We start from the raw sequence: 20,366 nt of genomic DNA, 5'->3' as shown, positions 1-20,366 counted from the left end.
CAAGAATTAACTTTGTGGGACAGAGGAACCCTAGGGGCGGCAGAAGCTGCCGGGGAAGCGCCAGGAGAATTGTGTGGCGGCACGCACGCTCTTGGCTTGTGCGCTCCCTCTGGATGGAAGGTGCGCCGCGATCGCGTTTGTGGATTCTAGATTGTGTGACGAGATTTCGGTCCAGGTACGCCACGGATTTGAGTGTGGCGAGCGAGCGATGCCGCAGCGCCTCCCTTACAACGAGGCTGCCGCCGCGGTGGAGAATCAAGAGGAGAGCACCAGCCCCCGGAGCGAGAGGCAGGATGAGAGGAGCAAGTGGAGGCTGCGAGGATTGCTGTGGAGAATGCAACTCGGTGTTCTTCCCTGCCGCTGCGATTCCGTGGATTCCTTGCGTAGGGCTGCCGCCGATGGACGCCGGAGGTGAGTGATGAGTTCTTTCCTTGTACTGCGCTCTTTTTCATTGTCTAGCTTAAAATATAGGTAGGGGGCTTTTGTCAGTGTGGTTTTTCATCCCTCTCGACCTTGCTTTCGCAGGTACGCAGATCTACGAAGGCGATTGTTGGTCGATCCGCATCTCATGGAGGAGGGCCAGAAGCCACCCGACGTCAGCATGGATAATCCACTTTCTTTAGATCCTGGTGAGAGCTGGAGAAGTGCATGAGTCAATGGATTGGCAAGATTTGTGGAACTGTAAGATTTTTTTTTTTCTTGTTGTTCTTGCTGAGGAATTTAGCTCTAGAGAAGAAGGCGGTCCCTCCCAACTAGCTAGCTTTATCTGTGTGTGTCATACGTTCTTGTCTTATGTGTGGTTATTTTCTTTTGTTCTTACTGAGCCAGTGTCTTTGTCTTGGCAGACAGTGTGTGGGGCAAGTATTTCAGAAACGCTGAGATCGAGCGTGTGATCGACAAGGATCTTTCTCGGTTATACCCGGAGCATGGTAGCTTTTTTCAAGGCTCTGGCTGCCAGGCTATGTTCCGGAGAATTCTTTTAGTATGGGCTTTGATCCATCCGCAGTTGAGCTACCGGCAAGGTAATGCATTTCCTTTCCTCTCCATTGTTTTCTTATTGTGTTTTTCTAGGAATGCACGAACTGCTGGCTCCACTTCTTTACGTACTTCACGTCGATGTCATGCAGCTATCACAAATCAAGAAGCGGTACGAGGACCTGTTCGACGACAGGTTTGATGAAGACGGAGAATACAAGTCGTCAAGAATGAAATCACCTTTCGATCTTTCTGAGGCTGAAGACTCACAGGGGGTGAATGGTTATCAGGACAGTCAGGGGATCTTCGAGCATGATGAGTTGAACGTCGATCTCAAGGTCATCGTCAAGGGTAGTGATACTTATGGAGCAGAGGGAGAGCTCGGGGCCTTGTTCGCGGCGAGGTTTATGGAACATGACGCTTACTGCATGTTCGATGCGTTGCTGGGTGGTCGGGGCGGCGCGGTTCGTATGATCGACTACTTTGTTACGTCAGGTGTTCCAGATGCATCATCGGCTCTTTACCGCACCTTAGCCGCTGCCGACATCGCTCTCTACACGCAGCTTGTGGCACTTGGCGTGCAACCTCAGTACTTTGCTCTTCGATGGCTTCGGCTACTTTTTGGACGCGAGTTTGGCCTGGAGGATTTGCTTCTGGTCTGGGATGCCATTTTTGCTGCATCCAATGAGGCTATTCTCCCGCCTGGTGACTCCGCAGCGGACGGCAGCCTTTCGTCGAGAAGTGCAATCATCTCTGCAATTGCGGTGTCACTTTTGCTTCACTCGCGTGCTGCTCTACTCGCTGCTCCCGACGCCACCGGATGTTTGGAAAGGCTTTTAAACTCACCTCACATTCAAGACGTCAGGAAATTTTTGGAGAATGCCAAGAGTCTGCAGCACTTAGCACTGGAAACAGCTGGGACTCCCCTTCCTGCGGTTGCAAAGGTCGGCAGGACTACAAAGTCTCCACAAAAGAGTACCAAGTCTGGCATTTTGCGGCAGGGATCAACAGGCTGTTCGCCAGAGCTGCTGAAGATGTTTCTGGCAGAAGGTTATTGGGAAGAAAAGTGGAAGACTTCGGTCCTTCAAAGGACTAGTATTGAGGACTTGAGACCAGCTTCTCGAACAACAGAACAGCCAAAGGGATCAACTTCCAATGGTCCAAGTGAAAATACTAGAGAAAGAACCGAGACGGTAACTCCGCCAAAGCCCAGCTCAAACGGCTCCAGGGTCCAAGCTCATAGTAAACATCTGGACAACGAACACAGTGACGCCAAGGGGCCTGTCGAGGAGACTGTGAAGTCTGAGTCTTCGGATGGCGAAGAAGCCATGCAGAGGAACGTTGGTCTAGTCGCTCCTGCTTCGAATGCCGGATCATCGGATGGTGAGACACCGGATGTTGTTCCTGTGAAGGATGCTGTTGCTTCCACATCAAATGCTCCATTGGCAGAAGCAGTGCCGCCACAGGACGACGTTGATAAAATAGCTGGCCGATCGAGCGAGAAAGAAGGCGGCGTAAGCAACACCAATGGTGACGAGGTTGTCATTGTTGATGACCCTCTCGGTGTAAGCTCCAGCGCAAGGCTGCGCATTCCAAGGACTCCACCAAGGAAGAGCGGCTCCTCGTCCGAGGAGGAACCCGGCAGCAGCACGAGCTCGTCGCCGTTTACTGCTCTCAGGAAGATTTCGATGAAGAGAGACGAAGTAGGGGACTCTCCGAGGAGACCAAAGGGCCCCGTGGCGTTGCAGTCGCTCGGCCAGTCGATGATGGAACACATCCAGGTAAAACTCTCACATTTCTTCGCGATGTTTTAAGTTGCTTTGTTTCCTACAGGTTTTGGAAGGCGTGCTGTCCCAGAAAGTGAGAGAAGGCGAGCAAATCTCCAAGGCCATCATCGGTGGCAAGGGCCACGTTTCGGCAATGGTGGCATTGGCAGAGCTACGCAAGATAAGCAACGCGCTCCTTCAGATGTGAGATGGTGCAGGCTACTGTAAATAACAACGAAGTATGGATCGATTGATTTGACGAGGAACGAGGAGAGAGCTCATCTGGTGGGATTGTTTGCTTTCATTCATTCAAACGCCCACTAATTCGCAGTTCTCGTAGGTAGGCCCGAGAAAGTGCTTGTTATTTCTTTACTACGAGAGCTTCCCTGTTTAGTTGATGAGGTATGGCTTCCTTTCAATCAAATTTTCGCAGGGAAATAACAACCTTTCATTGTCAAAACGATTAGAATGAAAAAGAACAAACAAGTAACGAAGAAGCCGATATGGAGAAGTAATTGGATATAGCCGCGTAGCCGAGAGAAGAGGAGAGGGAGGAGAGAGAAGAAGAACACCTCTCTCTCCATTCTCTCCTCTCACCAAACTTGACGATGGTGGTGATGATCTTGGAAGTGTGGAGACGCTTGGATCTTTCACTGTAAAAGTTGAGCGAGAGCTCTCACTGGAGGTGATGATCCTCGATGCCTTTGAGCGAGCCTCCAGATCGGTTGCGATGGTGGTGGGCATGGTGATGATGCTGGTGCTGGTGGTGATGCTGGTGGTGATGGTGATGCCGGAGGCCATCCGCCGCCGCGAGATGCCGGCTGCTTGAGTCCCCGGCACTGAAGAAATCCGAGTCGCGGTCGGGGGAGTTGTACTGCGAGATGGACTCCGAGTTGCTCTCCTCGGTGGAGTTCCCGCCGATGGCACCACCACCATTGCTGCGAGGCGGCGGCGGCGCCGACCATCCCATACTCACGTGCTTGAGAATGCTGGCCTCGATCTTCGAGTTGGCGGCGGCGGCGCTGTTAAACCGGGCCTTGCCACCACCACCACCACCACCTGGATTCGCCGCCACCCACGGGGGCGGCTTTGCGGTCACGCTCCTCACCGCGCTCCTGTTCATGAAGGTGGAGCTCTGCTTGAGGCGGCTCCATGCGTGAGCCAGCCTCCGGCCGTGCTCGCTATCGTCGGCGCTCTCTCCACCGGATGCGTCGTAGCCATCGCTCACGGACCTCTGGAGCCACGGCCGAGAGAAGCTCGTCGCTGGTGGCGAGGACGTCCCATGGACGCCAGTTGATGCTGCCACGAGGTCTGGTGGTATTGCTGCTGGTGCTACTTCTCCCGCGACCAGGTAGCTCTCGCTCTCGTCCGGTGAGAGGAGCGACGTGGAAGGCACGATCGCGGAGCTCCCTGGAGTGCTTGGCAAGAACGCGCTCCTGGCCTCCAGCTGCAGTGGTGCCACCGAGTCATCGCTCCCCAGGCTCTTCTTGGTGCTGTGATGCTTTGGAACTCCGCCACCTTCCGCCACGGACGATGGGAGTTTCTGCTTTTCCCAGTGCTGCTTCGATGATCTGCTGCTGCCGCTGGTGTCCTTGGCGATCGCCGGGGATATGTCACGCTTTCTCTTGGTCTTTCGGCTCGATGGCAGTGGGACTATCTCGGCACCTGGACTCCTGCCGAAACTTTCCGGGCTGCTGTCCGTCTCGGTTATGATCGAGGCGTCGTTCCCCACGGGCTTCAACACCGAGGACTTCTCTCGAGCTCGCTCTGCTGCTTTCGAGGCGTCTTCTGCGTTTAAACGGGCTAGCTTCCAGGGGCTGATCTTGACTGGCTTCTTCGCCTTCTTTCCGGCCTCGTCTTTCTTCAGAGGCAGCGGGACAATCTCCTTGCCGCCGCTCTCGATGTCGCCGCCTAGAGGATCTTTCACAAGCGTGTCCTAAGTTCACAAACGTCAGCTTGGCGCTCACATAGAGATGCAAAGAAGCGAGCTTACCTGATGCTCCACCAGCAATCTTGGTGGAGTACACCATGGCCTCCTTTGCAAAGCTCCGAGAGAACTTACGTTGCTAACGGCGGTTGCAACCGAGCTTACAGGCGAAGACTGCAAGCTGTGCATGTCACCTTGTAGTTGATCCCGCTCCCTCATTGCTACAATATAATCATATGTACTGATTCCCTGTACCACGTAGTCATGTCAACTTTGTAGCTGTTCGGAAGGATTCTAGGAAGAACATACCTTGTGAATCAGTATGAGATGAAAGAAGAAAAGTTGCCCGAGAGGAAATGTTGCCAATAACGCCAGAACTGTACAGAGACCCTGGTTTCACTTTTCGTTAGTCAAGTCGAGAAAAACATGGCTGGCCTTGTTGGCCTACCACTACAACGACAAACGGCACGATAGAGAAACTGCTTCCCAGCTTCGAAACAATATTGTCTTGAAACTCCTTACGATTGAGCATGCACCTGACGATCACGAAAACTCCTACTGACCACTGCAAAATTAGCTGTCCGAGATACACACGGTTGTAAGCTTTGAGACAATCCATCAGAAAAAACAACTACTCACCAGCAGCAAACCGGACACCATCAAGGACACAAAGGTTCTGTAGTTCTTCTTTCCAATGCAATTGTTTATCCACTGCATACCAGACACATTCTAGAACACGTAACATAAACAAAACAAGAGCTTACTCTGCAATGGTGATCGAATCCATCGACGCACTTGTCACAGGCACGGCAGTGTTTGCTAAACTTGAAAATCTGCAGGACACAAAATCAGGATCGCCACACTGGATTTTAGGCTAGAACTTTCACTGGCCTGAAAGACTTAGTGTACCTCTGCTTCGCATAAGCTACAATAAAGCAAGTCCTCCTGATGTCTGGATCGCTCTGCGTTCCTCCTCCACGAACAGCATATCAGCCTCTTCAAGCCCACGGCAAGACATCCAAACGGAGCACAGAAGCCGAGTGCATTATCCCCTGCATTGCTGGAGGCCGAGACATCAAGGCTCTTCTTGTTGTGCTCCTTGGAAAAAGACAGTGAGGTACTGCTCGACTTGTTGGAACCACCTTTTCCATACAGCTTATGCTTCTCGATACCGGGATCAGCTGGATTGGCGGCTGCACAGCGAATGTACAAGGCAAAAACCAGAATGACCTGCACAAGGAGTTGTGTTTTCTCGAAAACCCAAAGAAAAGGAGCCATTTTTACCAATGGAGAGAAGATAGCGATGACATGGTACTCGAGGACCTTGCTACCAAGAAAAGGGATGAAGAAAACGTAGAACGCGAATGCTAGAGACACGAACACTGCAATAGCTACCACCTAGAGGCTAGACATCAGCAAAAAACCATAAAAAAACGCAATTTTTACCTGCAGAGGATGGTAAGGAAGCTCCCACCCGTGGTGTCGCATCTTGCCTATGTTCTCGTGCTCTAGAATCTGTGCTCCCTCAGACCCAAATTCCTGGCCTTCACTGTCTTCCCAAACAATGTAGCTTGTTTTCCCATGACCCACTGCTTCGCCTGCTCTACGCTACTCTGCCTCCCAAGAACAAGGCCTTGCTCAGCTTGAGAGACTTCAGCTCTAGAACTTCCAAGCCGCCGCTTCATTCCAGCAAGAAGCAGAGGATGAATGCCGAGATTCCGAGATTTCCCCCTCCATTCCGCTCTATCTAATCATCTTCCAGCGAGCGGAGTCCAGCTCCACACACCCTTTTCCCTGCTCGGCCATAGCCATCCCCCTGTGAGAGAGCGCCCGCTCTGCTACTGCTGGAGTTCCACCGCATTGCCTTCATTGGGCTTTGTCTTTCTTGCTTGGACTCAGCCCGTCGCTGCCCGTCACCACACGCGCGTCGACGGCGGACGTGCGTGGCACGACCCAGGCCGTTAGATTGCCATGCGCATCAGAGCTTAGCCTTAACCGTGATATTTGCAGGAATCCCAGCGCTCGGCCCTTGGCCTCTTTTTTTCTAAATCGCCGGAAGCATCGTCTTCTACTTCTTGTCGGGCTCGCTCTCCATTTCGAGCATTATTTTTAACCTCGTTACTTGCCCCGAGTGATCTGTAGAGTGAACTCCCAGTTCAAGTCAACAACATGATAAAAAATTTTAGAACCAACTTATCTCGTTTGAAGGAGTGAAGTTGAGTGACACACGATCCCCCCACCACTCGTAAATGTCCCTGCGACTTTCTGCAAACGTTTGTTAATTGTCGTGCTTCGCCTCTCCCTGATATGCGCGATGAAAAAGGTTAAAGATCTACGCAATCGAACTAAATGCCGCGATGCCAAAGCTCTACCAACTCGGAAAGAAGGGACGCGCTACTTGCAACTTTGCACTTCATCGCTAACAAAGATCCTGGCAACCAACATGCATTAACGAGTGGATCCACAGGCTGAATGAGACAGCCAGATTTGCTTAGATAGGAAAGCAAAACAGGAATCACTAGAAATCCAAACAGCGTCAAAACAGTACCTGTTTACGACGAGTAATGCAGGAAGGACCACCCATCAGCTCTCTTAAATGGCGACCAAACTCACTTTCCCTGACACGCTCACGTGAATTGCCTTTCAAAGGGCTGCACCATGGTCAGTATCAAACTGAAAACCAGAAACTACAGCACACAGCTAAAGCAATGACTTGCAAACTTACACGACAGTTACTATACACACTTTTCCCAGCCTCTCGTCGCCTTAGCACTGCGCAAAAGCACACATAACAGATCAATGATCCAGTTGGAAATCTAGCTACACAAAACTAGAACAGCTCGTCGCCGAGACACGACTCACCGGGTTGTCTTCATATTCTCTGGTGGTGAGCTAAGAGTTAACCATATCAAACAAGAAAAACCTTCAGGTTCCCATGTGCATCCCTTTCGCTTTAGCAACGAGCATGGTCCAGACAGGCCTAGTAATGGCACAGATACTGCAAATATCACACAGTCAGTCATCAACTCAAAATGGTGAGCGGGAACCTTTTAAATTTGCATATGTGAACACTCCTCGCTCGCCATTGTCGATCTATAGAGATTATAACCTGTGCAAGAGACAAATGATAATGTAAGATAGGAAAGAAACAATAGTTTAAAATTTCGTACCAGGAATAATATCTGTTGCAACTGTTGTCAGATCTTGCAAGGACGGAAGAACAAAGAAAGAATGGAAACAGCAGAGCAGTAGATATTACACTGATATTATTTACAAACAGAAGATAGATCGAACGGAAAAATCATTGCAAGCTAGCTCAGGCTGCAGGGGCGAAACCGACTTGCTTGTTTCCGAAATCGAAAACGGTGTGGTACACACCCATGAAAATGTCCCCGAGTATCCTGAGAAAAAAGAAGAACATTGACGAGGTCAAGAACAATTAACGTATCATCGCATACCAGAGTGGCCCTGCTGGAGCAGGGACATCCAGTCCAATAAATCCACTGAGACACTGCTTTTTGTTCCCGTCTCCAATCTTCAGTATATACTGGAAAAACAAATGCAAGAATGAACAAAGTAAGAAAATTCGCAAATCCGGTTACCTGCTCCGGCGACAACTCGTAATTGCGATTAGCTATAGTGAAGGAAATCTTCGGCATGCGAGACACGGAACTGCAATCGACTGCGGACTCTCCATTTGGACTAGGCAACCGGCTACAGAGCTGTAATCAGTAGCAGAAAGCACGAAAAATGCATCGAAGGATTAGGACGAAAAGATGCATCGAAGGACACAAACCTCGTCAAGGTAGGACACAATCTCCTCCCTACTCCGGTTTTTTCGTAGCTGGTTCTCGATCCAGATAACAGCTCGCTCGCAAGCTTCACAAGCCAGGTCGTTGTCAATACCTTCTCGCTCCTTATCAAGGACACTTGCAATATCCGGTCTGCAAAACATACAAAGTTTTGGTTGCAACAAAGAAAATAAAGAAGGTATAAGTACTCATTTCTTGTAGCTGAGCATACTCCTAATTGTGAGCAGACTTTATCAGGTGACACCTGGATACAAAAAATAAAACCCAGAGCATTTTGAATAAGTAGTTATACCCTCACCTGGGCGAGCAGAAGATTGATTATGATATTGCCATATTGATCAACTATCAATTTGCATTCCTGGCTTACGACTCCCGAAGCTCCAATAGCATGATTTATTTCTGCTATGATGGCCTGCAAAAAAGTTTAAATCGTAACAAATATGACTAAAGAAATATGACTGAAAAAATTACTTACCGAGGGCCCTGCTAGCAAAGATGTGCCAGAATCAACGATCGCAGCACATCCCTTGCTACACATGCCTGCAACCACCAGTAATGCTTTTCAGGTAGACTTAACGCGGATACCAACCTGTGCCATGACCATCAATTAGAACATCTCCCATGCGGATCTGTTTTATGTTGATAAAGCCAAGTCAAGCTCGAGGAGAAGAGAACAAAAAAATTACCTCCCAGTATCCCTCACGAGTAATAGGAGCGTAATTGTGCTTTCCCTTAAAATGCTTGGGATCTACTCCTCCGAGAACCAATTCTCCCCCATTTCCATCGGTTGCATCGCGATTGAGCCAAAAGGAAAATACAGGTTCTTTAACAAGCTGCTGCTCGACAATATGGTACCTAACAAAAACTATCGTTTAAATCAATGTTGAAAATCGTGATAACTCACCAAATAGGAACAACGCGAGCTTGTGCGATAGCTTGGAAGCCCAGTCCCATGATTCCATCAAACTTTGCAGCCATAAAAGTTAGGCCGGGTTCGCTTGTTGCTTCCGCAAAGACCTGAAACGAACACGTTGTGTGGGCTCTCCAATCAATACCTACAAGTAACGTACCTCTCCTTTCACTGTAAGCTTGCCGAGAGTAACATCGTCGACGCTAAGAAATCCCGACATTGATCCAGAACCATACTGAATGGAAATAGACGTGCCTAGCAAGTAAAGAGTTCCCAAGTGAAAAATTCACACACCACAACAATCAGCGCAAGCTCACCATTTGGTTTGTATGTGCTCGACTGCCCCGCCTTGTATCTCCGATGAAACCAGCAAGAAGGCTGCAAGAATCCATGAAAAAACGTGTGGAATTCCTGGAAATACTTACCGACAGAACACATTTTCCCGATGGAACCCAGAGATTCGAGCTACCAGTGTCAAAAATCACAGTGAACTCCTGCGGCGGGCTCCCAATGCCGATCTCGCCGTAATACTGCGCATCCATGTAGTTCTTGAGCGGCAGATTGTAGCCGGACCCGGACCCGAGGCGATCATCCGGGCGAGACGAGGTGATCGATCCCTTGTCCAGCGCCTGCTTCTTCAGAGAAACCCTGAAAATCCCGCCGCTCCGATCGTCATCGGCAGCGCCAGCAGCCGCGCACGCGCACAGGAGGAGCAGCAAGATCGACGCGCAGCAGCAATGATCCATAGCTCCGCCAAGAAACGCACAAACCCTACCAAATGATATTCAAGAAGGCCATGCGCGCTCTTCCTCTTTTTTTTTTAAAAGCTCGCCGGTTATCTAAGTGTTCACTGTTTGTCTTTCCAGCGAATATCGCATATTCTACTTCTCTTTGCGTGAAGATTCGTGTAACGTTTAGAGTAAGAAGCGAGCAATAGCAATAGCCCAGCCAATGGGATGGAATGGAGTGAGAATTAGGCAATGTGGCAATCATATATTGGAAGAATCGATGGATGCCACCAAAAATCGATGCAGCAAGCAAGTGATTACAAGCTCCTGGGGCAATAAGAAGATTAAGATGTACGGAGACGCACGAGACGTGGAGAGGTCGCGGCATGCGTTTGATTCCATGTACAAAAGGAATGTGGGGTCCTGGAATATCCTTCTTACAGCAAATGCCCAGAACGGCCATCTAGAGCGGGCATTTGTGGTGTTTAGCGTTATGCCATGGCGTGACATTGTGTCCTGGAATTCCATGATTGGGGCTTTTGCGAAGAGCGGCGAGAAGGAATATAGAGCTCTCGAATTGTTTTGGATGATGGTGGAGGAGGGGATTCATCTCGATAGGATCACAATAACTGCTGCGCTGGAAGCGTGTATGGATCGAATCGAGGTGGAGCGGATCCACCAGATTCTGGCAAGGATTCCCGAGCTTGAATCGAGCTTAGAGGTGAGAACTACTCTGGTAAAAGTGTATGGGAGAATTGGGTGTTTTGAGAGAGCTAAGCTTGTCTTTGATCACCCCCGGCGAGATGTCGTGCTATGGACGGGGATGATTCTAGCATATGCCAGGAATGGGCATCTGTGTCCTGCAAGAAGGGTGTTTGAGAATATGCCACATCACACTGTGGTGTCCTGGAACGTTATCTTAACAGTGTACGCACATGTAAATAATTTCTATGAAGCAAAGAAGATGCTACAAATTATGCCTATGGCTAGCGTTGTCTCCTGGAATATTCTTCTTACAGCATATGCCCAAACTGGGCATGTTCTAGATGCGGTGAGAACTTTTTGTTGCATGGATCTCGAGGGCCAGTCACCGGTTCAAGTAACTTACCTTGCAGTTCTTGTAGCGATCTCTCAAATGGGGGATCTAAAACTTGGAAAAGTGATCCACAATGAGATCGAAGCTGGCGATTCTAGTAACAGTCCGGAAATCACGACCTCGCTCATTGACATGTATGTGAAATGCGGGCGGTTGGACGATGCAAGGAGCTTCTTTGATGGAACCTATGGAATCTCTCTGGGAATCTCCTCGTGGAACGCTATGATCGGAGGATATACCCGATCTGGTTATACGAAAGAAGCATTTGAGCTCTTCAAGAGAATGGATCTGGAAGGAATCCAAGTGAACAGAGTGACGATACTTTCAGTTCTTCCGGCATGCCATAGCTTGCGCGAGGCAAAGCTCGTCCACGCGGCCTTCTCAAGCAAAAGACCTGCCATGGAATGGATGGCTGGGATTGGAGCTGAGCTCATCAACGTCTATGGCAAGCACGGCGGCGTGGAAGATGCCTGGCGCATCTTCCGCAAGATCCACCCGTGCGATCTCTCCGCGTGGACGGCGCTGATTGGAGCAAATGCCGAGAATGGGTACGAGGAGGTCGCTGTTCGAATCTGGCGATGGATGGATCTCGAAGGCATATCTCCGGACCATGTGGCGTTTAACAGCATTCTCTTTGCTTGCAGCCATGGAGGCCTCGTACGCGATGCCGTGGATTTCTTCCAGCGCATGACGGACGGCTGTGATTTGCTGCCCGAGGTGGATCACTACGTCTGTATCGTCGATCTCTTTGCTCGCACGGGGCAGCTGGAATATGCCGAAGATCTTCTTGTCCACATGCCGTTTGAGCCAACCTTCGTTGCCTGGACAACGTACCTTGGATATTCCTTATTTTGGGCGGGATAGAATCTAGGGTTCTTCCAGCTATGGGGGAAGCTGGGCGCCCCGACGAGGTAATGGAGGATCTGTCAGCTCCGTTGGAATGCTATGCCGCTGTGGCAAGGATCGGCAAAGATTGGAGCGAGGCGAGGCGCAGCGGCGAAATCTTTGCGGATAATGCGCTCTCGCAAGCGATGAAGATCCTCGCAGGCGCCCTTCCGGCCGTGTTCGAGGATTTGTGTCCGTCCTGCTGCCAGATCTTGTCGACAAGACTATCGGGGATCGCCACAGGTAAGCTTTGATTTGGAAAACTGGGAGCTTGTTGAAATTTTCTTGTGGCTTTTGGTCGCAGGCTTGGAGCTAGCTGAGGTCATCGGCAGGAAGTATGCCAGCGTCGATGGGGCATGTACAATGCACAGAACAGCGAAGGTCCAGAAAGAGGAAGAAAACTGCGAAGAAGACGAAGAAGACGAAGAAGATGAAGAAGGAGAAGAATGCTCGGAAACGCAGTCTGTGATGAGTGGAAGTGCCTCGATTTCTCAAAGGGCGGCCCAGAAGAAAGTGCTGACGCCTCAAGAAAGGGAGCACATCAGGTACTTGCAAGTCGTCAGGAAAAAAGATTTTGTCTGCATGGAGTGGATCAAAGGCATGAGAGTCAACATACTCCAAGGTCTAGAGCTACATACCAACATCTTCAGTGCCGCGGAACAGTCTCGCCTTCTCGACATGGTTTTCGAGCTTGAGCTCAAAGGCCAGCGGAACGAGCTCAAAGGTCATGTTTTTGATCCATTTTCTAACGATGGTACTGACGTGGGCTTTTGAGCTTTTAGAACGCACTTATTCCGCTCCACGGAAGTGGATGCAAGGGAAAGGGAGAGTCACGCTTCAGTTTGGATGCTGCTACAACTATTCTCACGTAAGATTTGGAATTCTCGTGAAGAGTTTCTAAGCTTTTTTGTTGTCCAGGATAAGTTTGGAAATACTCCAGGCATCTTGCAAGACGAGGAAGTTGATCCGTTGCCGCCACTGCTCAAGTCGACCATCAAGCGCCTCGTTCGCTGGCATGTCCTCCCTCCCACCTGCGTTCCAGACAGCTGCATCGTCAACATCTATGAAACAGGCGACTGTATCCCACCTCATATTGATCACCACGACTTTCTACGGCCGTTCTGCACCGTGTCGCTGCTCAGCCAGTGCAGCATTGTATTTGGATCGAGCCTGTCCGTCGCTGCACCGGGAGAATTTGATGGATCTTTCTCTACACAGTTGCCGGTGGGGTAAGTCCTCTCCTTTCGTTTTTCCACCTTTTTTTTTGTTCGAGGCCTCTCTCATGGCGGTAACTTTTGCAGGTCGGTGTTGGTTCTCAATGATAACGGTGCTGACGTTGCAAAGCATTGCATTCCTGCTGTTCCATCCAAGAGGTTAGCTGAAAAGAGTTTTCAGCTCGTTTGACGTCACGATTTGCTTTCCCGCAGAGTCTCCCTGACCTTCAGAAAGATGGATCCTCGAAAACGACCGTATGGCTACAGAAGCGATCGAAGCATGGAGCGAATACCACTCTTGGACTAGCTAAAGTATCTGCATTTTTCTTTATTTCGTTCAGTTCCTAGGGTCTGTTCAAGATGGAGAGCGCTGCGGCAGACGTGATCATCTTGGGGGCTTCTGGATTCACTGGCAAGCGCGTTTTGGGTGAGTTCCTCCGCAAGCTCCCAGAGGACAGGAAGGTGGGCATAGCTGGGCGTAGCCGCCAGAAGCTGGAGGAGTCCCTCTCTTGGGCTCTCGGACATACGTCTGAAGAACAGAGGCTCAAGTCGTCCGTGCCGATATTCGAGGCTGATGTTCACGACATGGCTTCTCTTCGGGGGTTGTGCTCGAAAACAAAGTTGCTCGTCAGCTGCGTTGGTCCGTACAGGCTTTATGGAGAGCCCGTTGTGGCTGCTTGCGTGGAAGCTGGAATAGACTACTTGGACATCACTGGGGAGCCCGAGTTCATGGAAAGGATGAGGGCCAAGTACCACGAGCAGGCCGTGGACAGGGAAAGTCTGGTGGTGTCCGCTTGTGGATTCGACAGTGTTCCGGCGGAGTTTGGGGTCATCTTCAATACGAAGCAGTGGCAAGGCTCTTCGAAGCCCAACAGCATTGACGCCTATCTCACGCTGCGTTCCTCGACGCGGATGAAAGGCAACTTTGCAACTTTTGAGTCTGCGGTCCTGGGAATTGCGAGCGTTGGGGAGCTTCAAAAGCTCAGGAAGTCGAGGCCAATTAAATCGCCAAGACTCCAGGTTTGTTTGTGCGTCGTCCTTGTTTTTTTTTTTTTTTCCGTGGATAACTTTGTTCGTTTACTAGATTCCAGGAGTGCCGCTGAAACGCCCTGCGGTGCACTGGGAGGACGCAGTAAATTCCTGGGCCGTCAAGATCCCTTCGTCCGACGCAGTCCTGGTTCGTAGGACTCTTGCAACAGTAGCTGAGAACCCAGACGGCCTTCCTACGGCTTCCAAGCATCAAGAACAGTCCTTAAGGCAGTGGACGGACATCAAGCCTGTGCTCTTTGGCGTCTACTTGAGCGTCAAGGAGCTCTGGAGGGTCTGCTTTCTGCTGCTCACGGGATTCATTCTCTACGTCCTGGCAAACTTTGGTTGGGGTAGAAAGCTCCTGCTCAGCTATCCGGAGGTTTTCACAGGCGGAGTTTTCAGCAAGACGGGGCCTTCGCAGGAGGAGATTGATAACTCCTCTTTCTCGATGGTGTTCGTGGGCCGCGGCTTCAAGGACGCTAGCAAAGTTCCGCCCGGGAAGAAACAGCAACCGGACATGGAGATCATCACGCGAGTAACAGGTCCGGAGATTGGATACGTGACGACGCCTATCATTCTCGTCCAGGCGGCGCTGCTCGTGCTGGAAAACCGCGATAAACTCCCCAAAGGTGGCGTGTGGACTCCTGGTGTTGCGTTTGGAACCACGGACTACGAGCAGAGGCTGCAAAACAATGGCTTGTCGTTTGACGTTATTAGCAAGCATTAGATAAACCTTGGCCAAAAAAATTAGATTTATTTTGTGTTCATAATAAACAATATAAAGATTTTACATTGATTTATGTTTAACAAGGTGTGCAGCAAGCTATTATTAATAACTTCATTCAGCTCTTGACTTACTGTTTAGCAGATTTTCGTTGATGGATCTAAAAATATTCCACTTAAGAAGAACTCTGCTACTGTTTGATAATAATGTTGGGTGTAGTGAAGACCATCCCAAGATATGTAAGTACTGGGATTTAGACAACTTGATACACCAGGTGTTCCACATATTTGGAAAGGAGAATAATTATAAGGTGCTCCAGTTCCGCAGCAAGCATCTCGTATATTCGTAAAACCTGCCTTCAAGTTAAATAAATAGCATATATATCAGCATCAGACTTACCGTAAGCTGAACTATTTTGAAGGATCTTGTAGTAAGGGTTATACATATCTGCAATGTAGAATTTGGCGTCAGTGTATTGATTTCGTAGAGAAACCACAGCGTCCACAAGTTTTGAGTTGAAATATTGAGAAATGTTATTAAATGCAATAAGGCACTGATAAGAATCATATGCTGTCGGATTTGGAGATGCAAAAATAGTCTTAAATTGTGGAGTGCAGCCCAATGGTGTTATTGTGAATACCAAAAATTTTCTACCACCTTCGTTATAAAGTAACTAACAAAATAACAGCACTAAGGTTTTGGTTATTGGAAATCAAAATAACCTCACTTGTAAAGAAGATTTGATAGCTGCAACTGCTTGTGGTATAGTAATGTTTGCAATATATGATAGAGATTTATTGTTGTAGATTATATTATTAATAATGTCATTAATTCCAATTTCTACAGCATAAAGGAATGTTTGATAAAACTTTAGTGGAGGTAATGACTTCCTATATGCATCTGTTTAAAAACAGAAATAAAATTAATACTCACATAATTTCTATAATATAATTACCTCTGTTTGCATTGTAACCTGATTCTAATCTCTGTTTAAACTGCAAAAACTGTTGCAGCTGGTAAGAGAAATATATGGGATTTTGAAAAACGGTGTTGAGTGCTGTTGAGCCAGCCTGAGCAAAGTTAATACCAGTTCTATAATCTGGATTAATAGTCACAAAATAAGGCTCTGGATACTTGAACTTTAAGCCAGCACCTACGAGAAGCTGTTAGAAAAGTTCATAATCACACACCATACTTATGTAATCAATAATAAGCCTTCCATCTGAAAATCTTCCAGTTGGACTTCCTGGATAAGTTATACCATAAGGAGACTGATTTCCTGGATTACTTGGAAACACATTAGCAGAGGCTCCTGTGTCTGAAAGAGAATCCCCAAATATGATAATTCCATCTACACATTGGGGTAGTGGTGGTAAATGTGTGCATAATGCAAAAGAAAATAGTATGCTGAAAAATGAAATAATACAGGAAAACCTCATCTTGTTAATTTCTGAGTAGCTTGGATGAATGTTTTCTAGATCACTTGAACATTTTTAAATTCATATGAAGTGGAGGAACTCAACTTTGCTACTAATATATTACAATATAAGTAATATGTATATATGATTAGTTTTAGATCTTGTAATGCCTATCTAGAAGCATAAGATCCCAACATAATATATGCTCTACCATAATACAGTCTATCATAATATAATCTCACCCATCTTTTTTTAGATATTAGTTGGAAACAATTGCACCAAACTAGCAAAGAATCCAACTATGTCTTAGATTAAAATAAAATATTTTATTAAAAATAGAAAATTTTTCAAATAGAAGATATTATACGAGTTATTGTTTTACATAAAAAAAATTATTATAAAGTTAGAATAGCTCAACTGGTGGCTGTTAACTACAAGGTCGAACCCTCCTTCTAACAAATAATTATGGGAACTAATATTTTTAACACTAAAGAGAAATTATATCCAAAACTAGAGTCTACTTCCAACTTGATATATCTTCAAACACTCCCAAATGTAAAAGAAATTATAATCAAACTTTAAAAACATAAGAGGAAATACTTTAACCTTATTCCAAAATAAATCTCAATCTCCTTGTATTTGTAACAACTTGTATAGCTTAAAGAAAGAGAGATTGAATCAAAGGATCTTCTTATTTTGATCTTTTGTAGGGAAGAGAGCTTTATTGAGCACCAGGACAATAATAGCCAAAGTACTTAGACAATAGCTAAGGAACTCCTCCTACCTTCATGTAGGGAGAATTTAAGCAGCCTTTGTTCAATAATGCTCAGTTTTTAGGGTATTTTAGGCAATCTTATACCCTAATTATCTCTCAGAACTATAAATGCAAAGGTGAAGGACAGGTCCAATAGAAGTGTAAGATTTTTAAACCATAGTAACAAAATAAATCACAATCATTTAAGAAGGATTGAGATGTTCTATTTGCACGAGTTTGTGCGTGAGTGAGGCACATTAGCAACTCAAGGTTACACTTTGAGTTAGCAAAATGGATTTGAGGTGTACCATTTTGCACAAGGTTGCACTTAGGTTCATGAATGAGGCACATTAGGAACTTAAGATTATACTTTAAGTTGGCAGGATTAATGTTAATATATCAATTGTTCCATGAGTTGTTCTTTGTACTGTGGATAAAAGTAAACTTCCCTGGGTTTGTTATGGGTGGCAAATAAGCTAGTTTGTAGCTGTTTAGCACTAGTGAATCCTTCCTAGGCATGATTATAAGTGGATCAATCAAGACTATAAAGATTAGTTTATTGGTTCAAGTAGTCATTGTTGTACCCTCTCATAAATTTTTCTGGGATTGGATTGAAGTAGTGCTAACGCAAGCTTGAGGTTTGGTTAAAGTAAAGTCCAAAAAAAGAATCATTAGGGATGAAAAATCAAATACATAAATTATTTTTGGAGAGATGATTCGCAACAAAGTGTAACTCACTACTCGTATTTACATTATGCAATCAAGAGTCCCTATCTTGATGCATAGTGGTTATGATGATCTTACAAGTGGTGAGTCATAAGATGGATAGTGGTGAAACACTATACCATTTTGTCTAAACTTGCTATTAAAGACTTGAGTTACAATGCTTAATTCTTTTTAGAGGACTTTATTATTGCTCCTTGAGTAGCTTAGTGTTGGATTAGTTTTGAGTTTGGTTGGAAAGAAAGTGGCATGAGCTTGTCCATGTTATGAAAAAAATTAGTGGTGTTAGGTGTCATAAATCTCTATTGGTGGAGTGTGTCATTTATGTTGCATTTTGTCAAATCAAGTTAGCACTTGATACTCACATAAATATTTGAAGTAATGACATGGGTGTTACTCGTGGTGTTGCTCAATTTATGATTAAGTTATTGTAATTTTATATCATATCCATGTGATAATAAGCAATGTGTTTGCAAAGTTGCTTGGTTAAACGATGATCAACCCCAAAGTGGTTGATAATAAAACTAGTCTACTTGCAAGTAGTAGCATTGAAGTAATTTTGATTTGGTTCTCAATTGTGATCTATGATATGCTAAACATATGTTGGTACTTTGTTTCCTTAAGGTTTCTCATAAGATATTGGAAAGGGTTATAACATTCACTTGCTATAACTTGTTTGTTTATTTATTAACACTTGGAGGAGATTGTTGGATGGAGAAGGTGTGTAGTTGAAGCATTGACATCACTAGCACTTGTGTTGATGGAAGTGGCATTGTTATTTCAAGTGATAAAGAATTTTCCTTAAACCTTGATTTTCTATGTCATTTTCCTTGTTAGTGTTTTGGCTTTATATTGGATCATGAAGGTGGTTGAAAAAGAGTGTTAGTGCAATATGGATATCTGAAGATATAGTTTTCATGATCAAGTCTTGGATGTTTATTTTGCATTTTGTAAATGTTAGTGTTGGATATTAGAAATATGGGCATGATGTTTGAGGTTTAAGCATATTATGGGTCATGAAAATTTGTGTTGAGGTGAACCTATATGAAGTTGTTGGTAGAAAGAAGTTGATTGAATTTTGAAAGTTTGTATTCCTGGACTAAGAGTCATTCTTTCTCTAAGATAGAACATTTTCCACAAATTTTCTTAAACTTTTCCAATAACTAATTTATTGATTGAAAACCATTCTGCTTTCATAAGTCAATACAAACTAGTGAAGGGGTTAGAGTTGACTTTGGTTAGCTTAGACTTTAATATGTAACTTATATGATGCAACTTGAAAGGGATGTTGACTTTAGGGCTAATGCAATTGAGTTGAATAGAGTCTAGAGTTAGTGTGAAAGAATGGCCATTACACTTTTTTAGAAAGGTGAATCTTGTGTCTTTCTTTTGTAGTGTTATGTTTGGTGGCAAGTTGCACTTTGTATTTTGTTAGACTTTATGAAAGGAGTGAGCTCTCAATGATTTTGATTTGGTCTTGGTGGCTCTGCATCTTGGCTAATGATGATGATGATGTCCAACTTAGTTGTTTGAAGTTGAGATGTTGGTACTCATATTATAACTTTGCCTAAGTGGAGTGTAAGGAACCAACCCACCGAAGTGTCGTAGGCTAAAGGAACCCCAAAAGCATGACTAAAATGACAAAGAGTTCATCGGATGGGACCAAGTCGAAGATCGAGTCCAAGACCGACTCTAGGACTGAGTTCGAGATAGAGTCCGGAATCGAGTCCGAGACCGACTCGGGGACCGAGTTCGAGTCTGAGTTCGAGACCGAGTTCGAGATGGAGTCCGAGATCCGAAATCGGGTCCGAGACCGAGTCCGAGGTCGAGTCCGAGGTCGGGTCCGAGATCGGGTCCGAGATCGAGTCCGAGATCAAGTCCGAGACCGAATCCGAAGTCGGATCCGAAATCAGGTCCGAGATCGAGCCAGAGACTAAGTCCAAATACTAATACGGGTCAAGGGGTGAAAGCCCAAAGCGTGTGTCTCCTAGGGGGGGGGGGGCTGCAGGGGGTTCCAAAAGTATAGTAGGGATAGTGAGATCTAGGAACCAGTCTTGAAGGAACTCTTCAGTGGTGCTTCCAAACTGACTTGAGGTTGAGACTGGGGCCGAGGGGCCTTGGGTGGGAGTGAGCATGGGCTTGAGTGGTGCCAGAGGGGCCACCCAGGGAAGTGCTCAAGAGCAGCTCCCACTCTCGAAAGGGAAACCGACTGCGGTGCTCCCGGCTCATGTGGAGTGGTGCCCCACTTGAGTACCTTGTGGCTCATTGGTCCTCGCCCTTCCTAGGGGCTTGGGCCTCCCCTTCGGGATGGAAGTGGGGGGGTAGAGGTACCCATACCGGGCCGTTAGGCCACGGTGTTTCGCCCCGACGTCCCGAAGCAAGTGCTACACCCAAGACTTGGGATT

At 46.7% G+C, this 20,366-nt stretch overlaps 6 protein-coding genes across 11 annotated transcripts; 4 read left to right on the top strand and 2 right to left on the bottom strand.

Moving 5' to 3' along the window:
• Positions 1-28: 28 nt before the first annotated feature.
• Positions 29-3,261, top strand: LOC9657911. 6 transcript variants are annotated; one of them, XR_002993223.1, is made up of 8 exons: positions 29-120; positions 176-411; positions 526-629; positions 846-1,022; positions 1,072-2,756; positions 2,809-3,026; positions 3,086-3,143; positions 3,209-3,261. XR_002993223.1 is itself a non-coding variant. In XM_002962062.2 (6 exons), the coding sequence occupies exons 2-6, from the start codon at positions 209-211 to the stop codon at positions 2,947-2,949; spliced, it is 2,310 nt and encodes a 769-aa protein (XP_002962108.1). In that variant the 5' UTR covers positions 29-120; positions 176-208; the 3' UTR covers positions 2,950-3,187. The 6 variants fall into 6 exon arrangements, 2 of the variants coding, with proteins under 2 accessions (XP_002962108.1, XP_024538134.1); XR_002993224.1 differs by having other exon boundaries at positions 3,082-3,143; XR_002993221.1 differs by lacking the exon at positions 3,209-3,261 and having other exon boundaries at positions 3,086-3,187.
• On the bottom strand, positions 3,166-6,650 carry LOC9657910 (probable protein S-acyltransferase 22). The gene is made up of 9 exons (XM_024682376.1): positions 6,115-6,650; positions 5,953-6,066; positions 5,578-5,898; positions 5,433-5,501; positions 5,308-5,379; positions 5,117-5,245; positions 4,978-5,058; positions 4,735-4,917; positions 3,166-4,677 (listed from the first exon to the last, which is right to left on the bottom strand). The coding sequence occupies exons 1-9, from the start codon at positions 6,154-6,156 to the stop codon at positions 3,418-3,420; spliced, it is 2,271 nt and encodes a 756-aa protein (XP_024538144.1). The 5' UTR covers positions 6,157-6,650; the 3' UTR covers positions 3,166-3,417.
• Positions 6,651-7,897: 1,247 nt separating this feature from the next.
• Positions 7,898-10,197, bottom strand: LOC9630680 (aspartic proteinase A2). Its single transcript, XM_002961557.2, has 13 exons — positions 9,816-10,197; positions 9,708-9,768; positions 9,551-9,645; positions 9,385-9,497; positions 9,167-9,335; positions 9,070-9,109; positions 8,956-9,020; positions 8,779-8,892; positions 8,669-8,724; positions 8,465-8,612; positions 8,271-8,390; positions 8,127-8,215; positions 7,898-8,069 (listed from the first exon to the last, which is right to left on the bottom strand). The coding sequence occupies exons 1-13, from the start codon at positions 10,134-10,136 to the stop codon at positions 7,985-7,987; spliced, it is 1,476 nt and encodes a 491-aa protein (XP_002961603.2). The 5' UTR covers positions 10,137-10,197; the 3' UTR covers positions 7,898-7,984.
• Positions 10,198-10,398: 201 nt separating this feature from the next.
• LOC112348349 (pentatricopeptide repeat-containing protein At2g13600-like) lies at positions 10,399-12,078 on the top strand. The gene has a single exon (XM_024680721.1). The coding sequence runs from the start codon at positions 10,399-10,401 to the stop codon at positions 12,076-12,078; it is 1,680 nt and encodes a 559-aa protein (XP_024536489.1).
• Positions 11,998-13,653, top strand: LOC9630678. Its single transcript, XM_002962060.2, has 6 exons — positions 11,998-12,342; positions 12,404-12,823; positions 12,882-12,967; positions 13,018-13,328; positions 13,401-13,472; positions 13,527-13,653. Exons 1-6 carry the CDS (start codon positions 12,099-12,101, stop codon positions 13,618-13,620), a joined length of 1,227 nt encoding a protein of 408 aa, XP_002962106.2. The 5' UTR covers positions 11,998-12,098; the 3' UTR covers positions 13,621-13,653.
• Positions 13,579-15,144, top strand: LOC9657909 (probable mitochondrial saccharopine dehydrogenase-like oxidoreductase At5g39410). The gene is made up of 2 exons (XM_002962059.2): positions 13,579-14,333; positions 14,398-15,144. Exons 1-2 carry the CDS (start codon positions 13,674-13,676, stop codon positions 15,067-15,069), a joined length of 1,332 nt encoding a protein of 443 aa, XP_002962105.1. The 5' UTR covers positions 13,579-13,673; the 3' UTR covers positions 15,070-15,144.
• The last annotated feature ends 5,222 nt before the right edge of the window (positions 15,145-20,366 follow it).

This window comes from Selaginella moellendorffii, unplaced genomic scaffold (assembly GCF_000143415.4).
Source record: "Selaginella moellendorffii unplaced genomic scaffold, v1.0 SELMOscaffold_1, whole genome shotgun sequence".
In the NCBI taxonomy this organism is placed as follows: Eukaryota; Viridiplantae; Streptophyta; class Lycopodiopsida; order Selaginellales; family Selaginellaceae; genus Selaginella; species Selaginella moellendorffii.
Note: the sequence above shows the minus strand (reverse complement) of the source record. Positions and strands in the feature narration are given on the sequence as shown.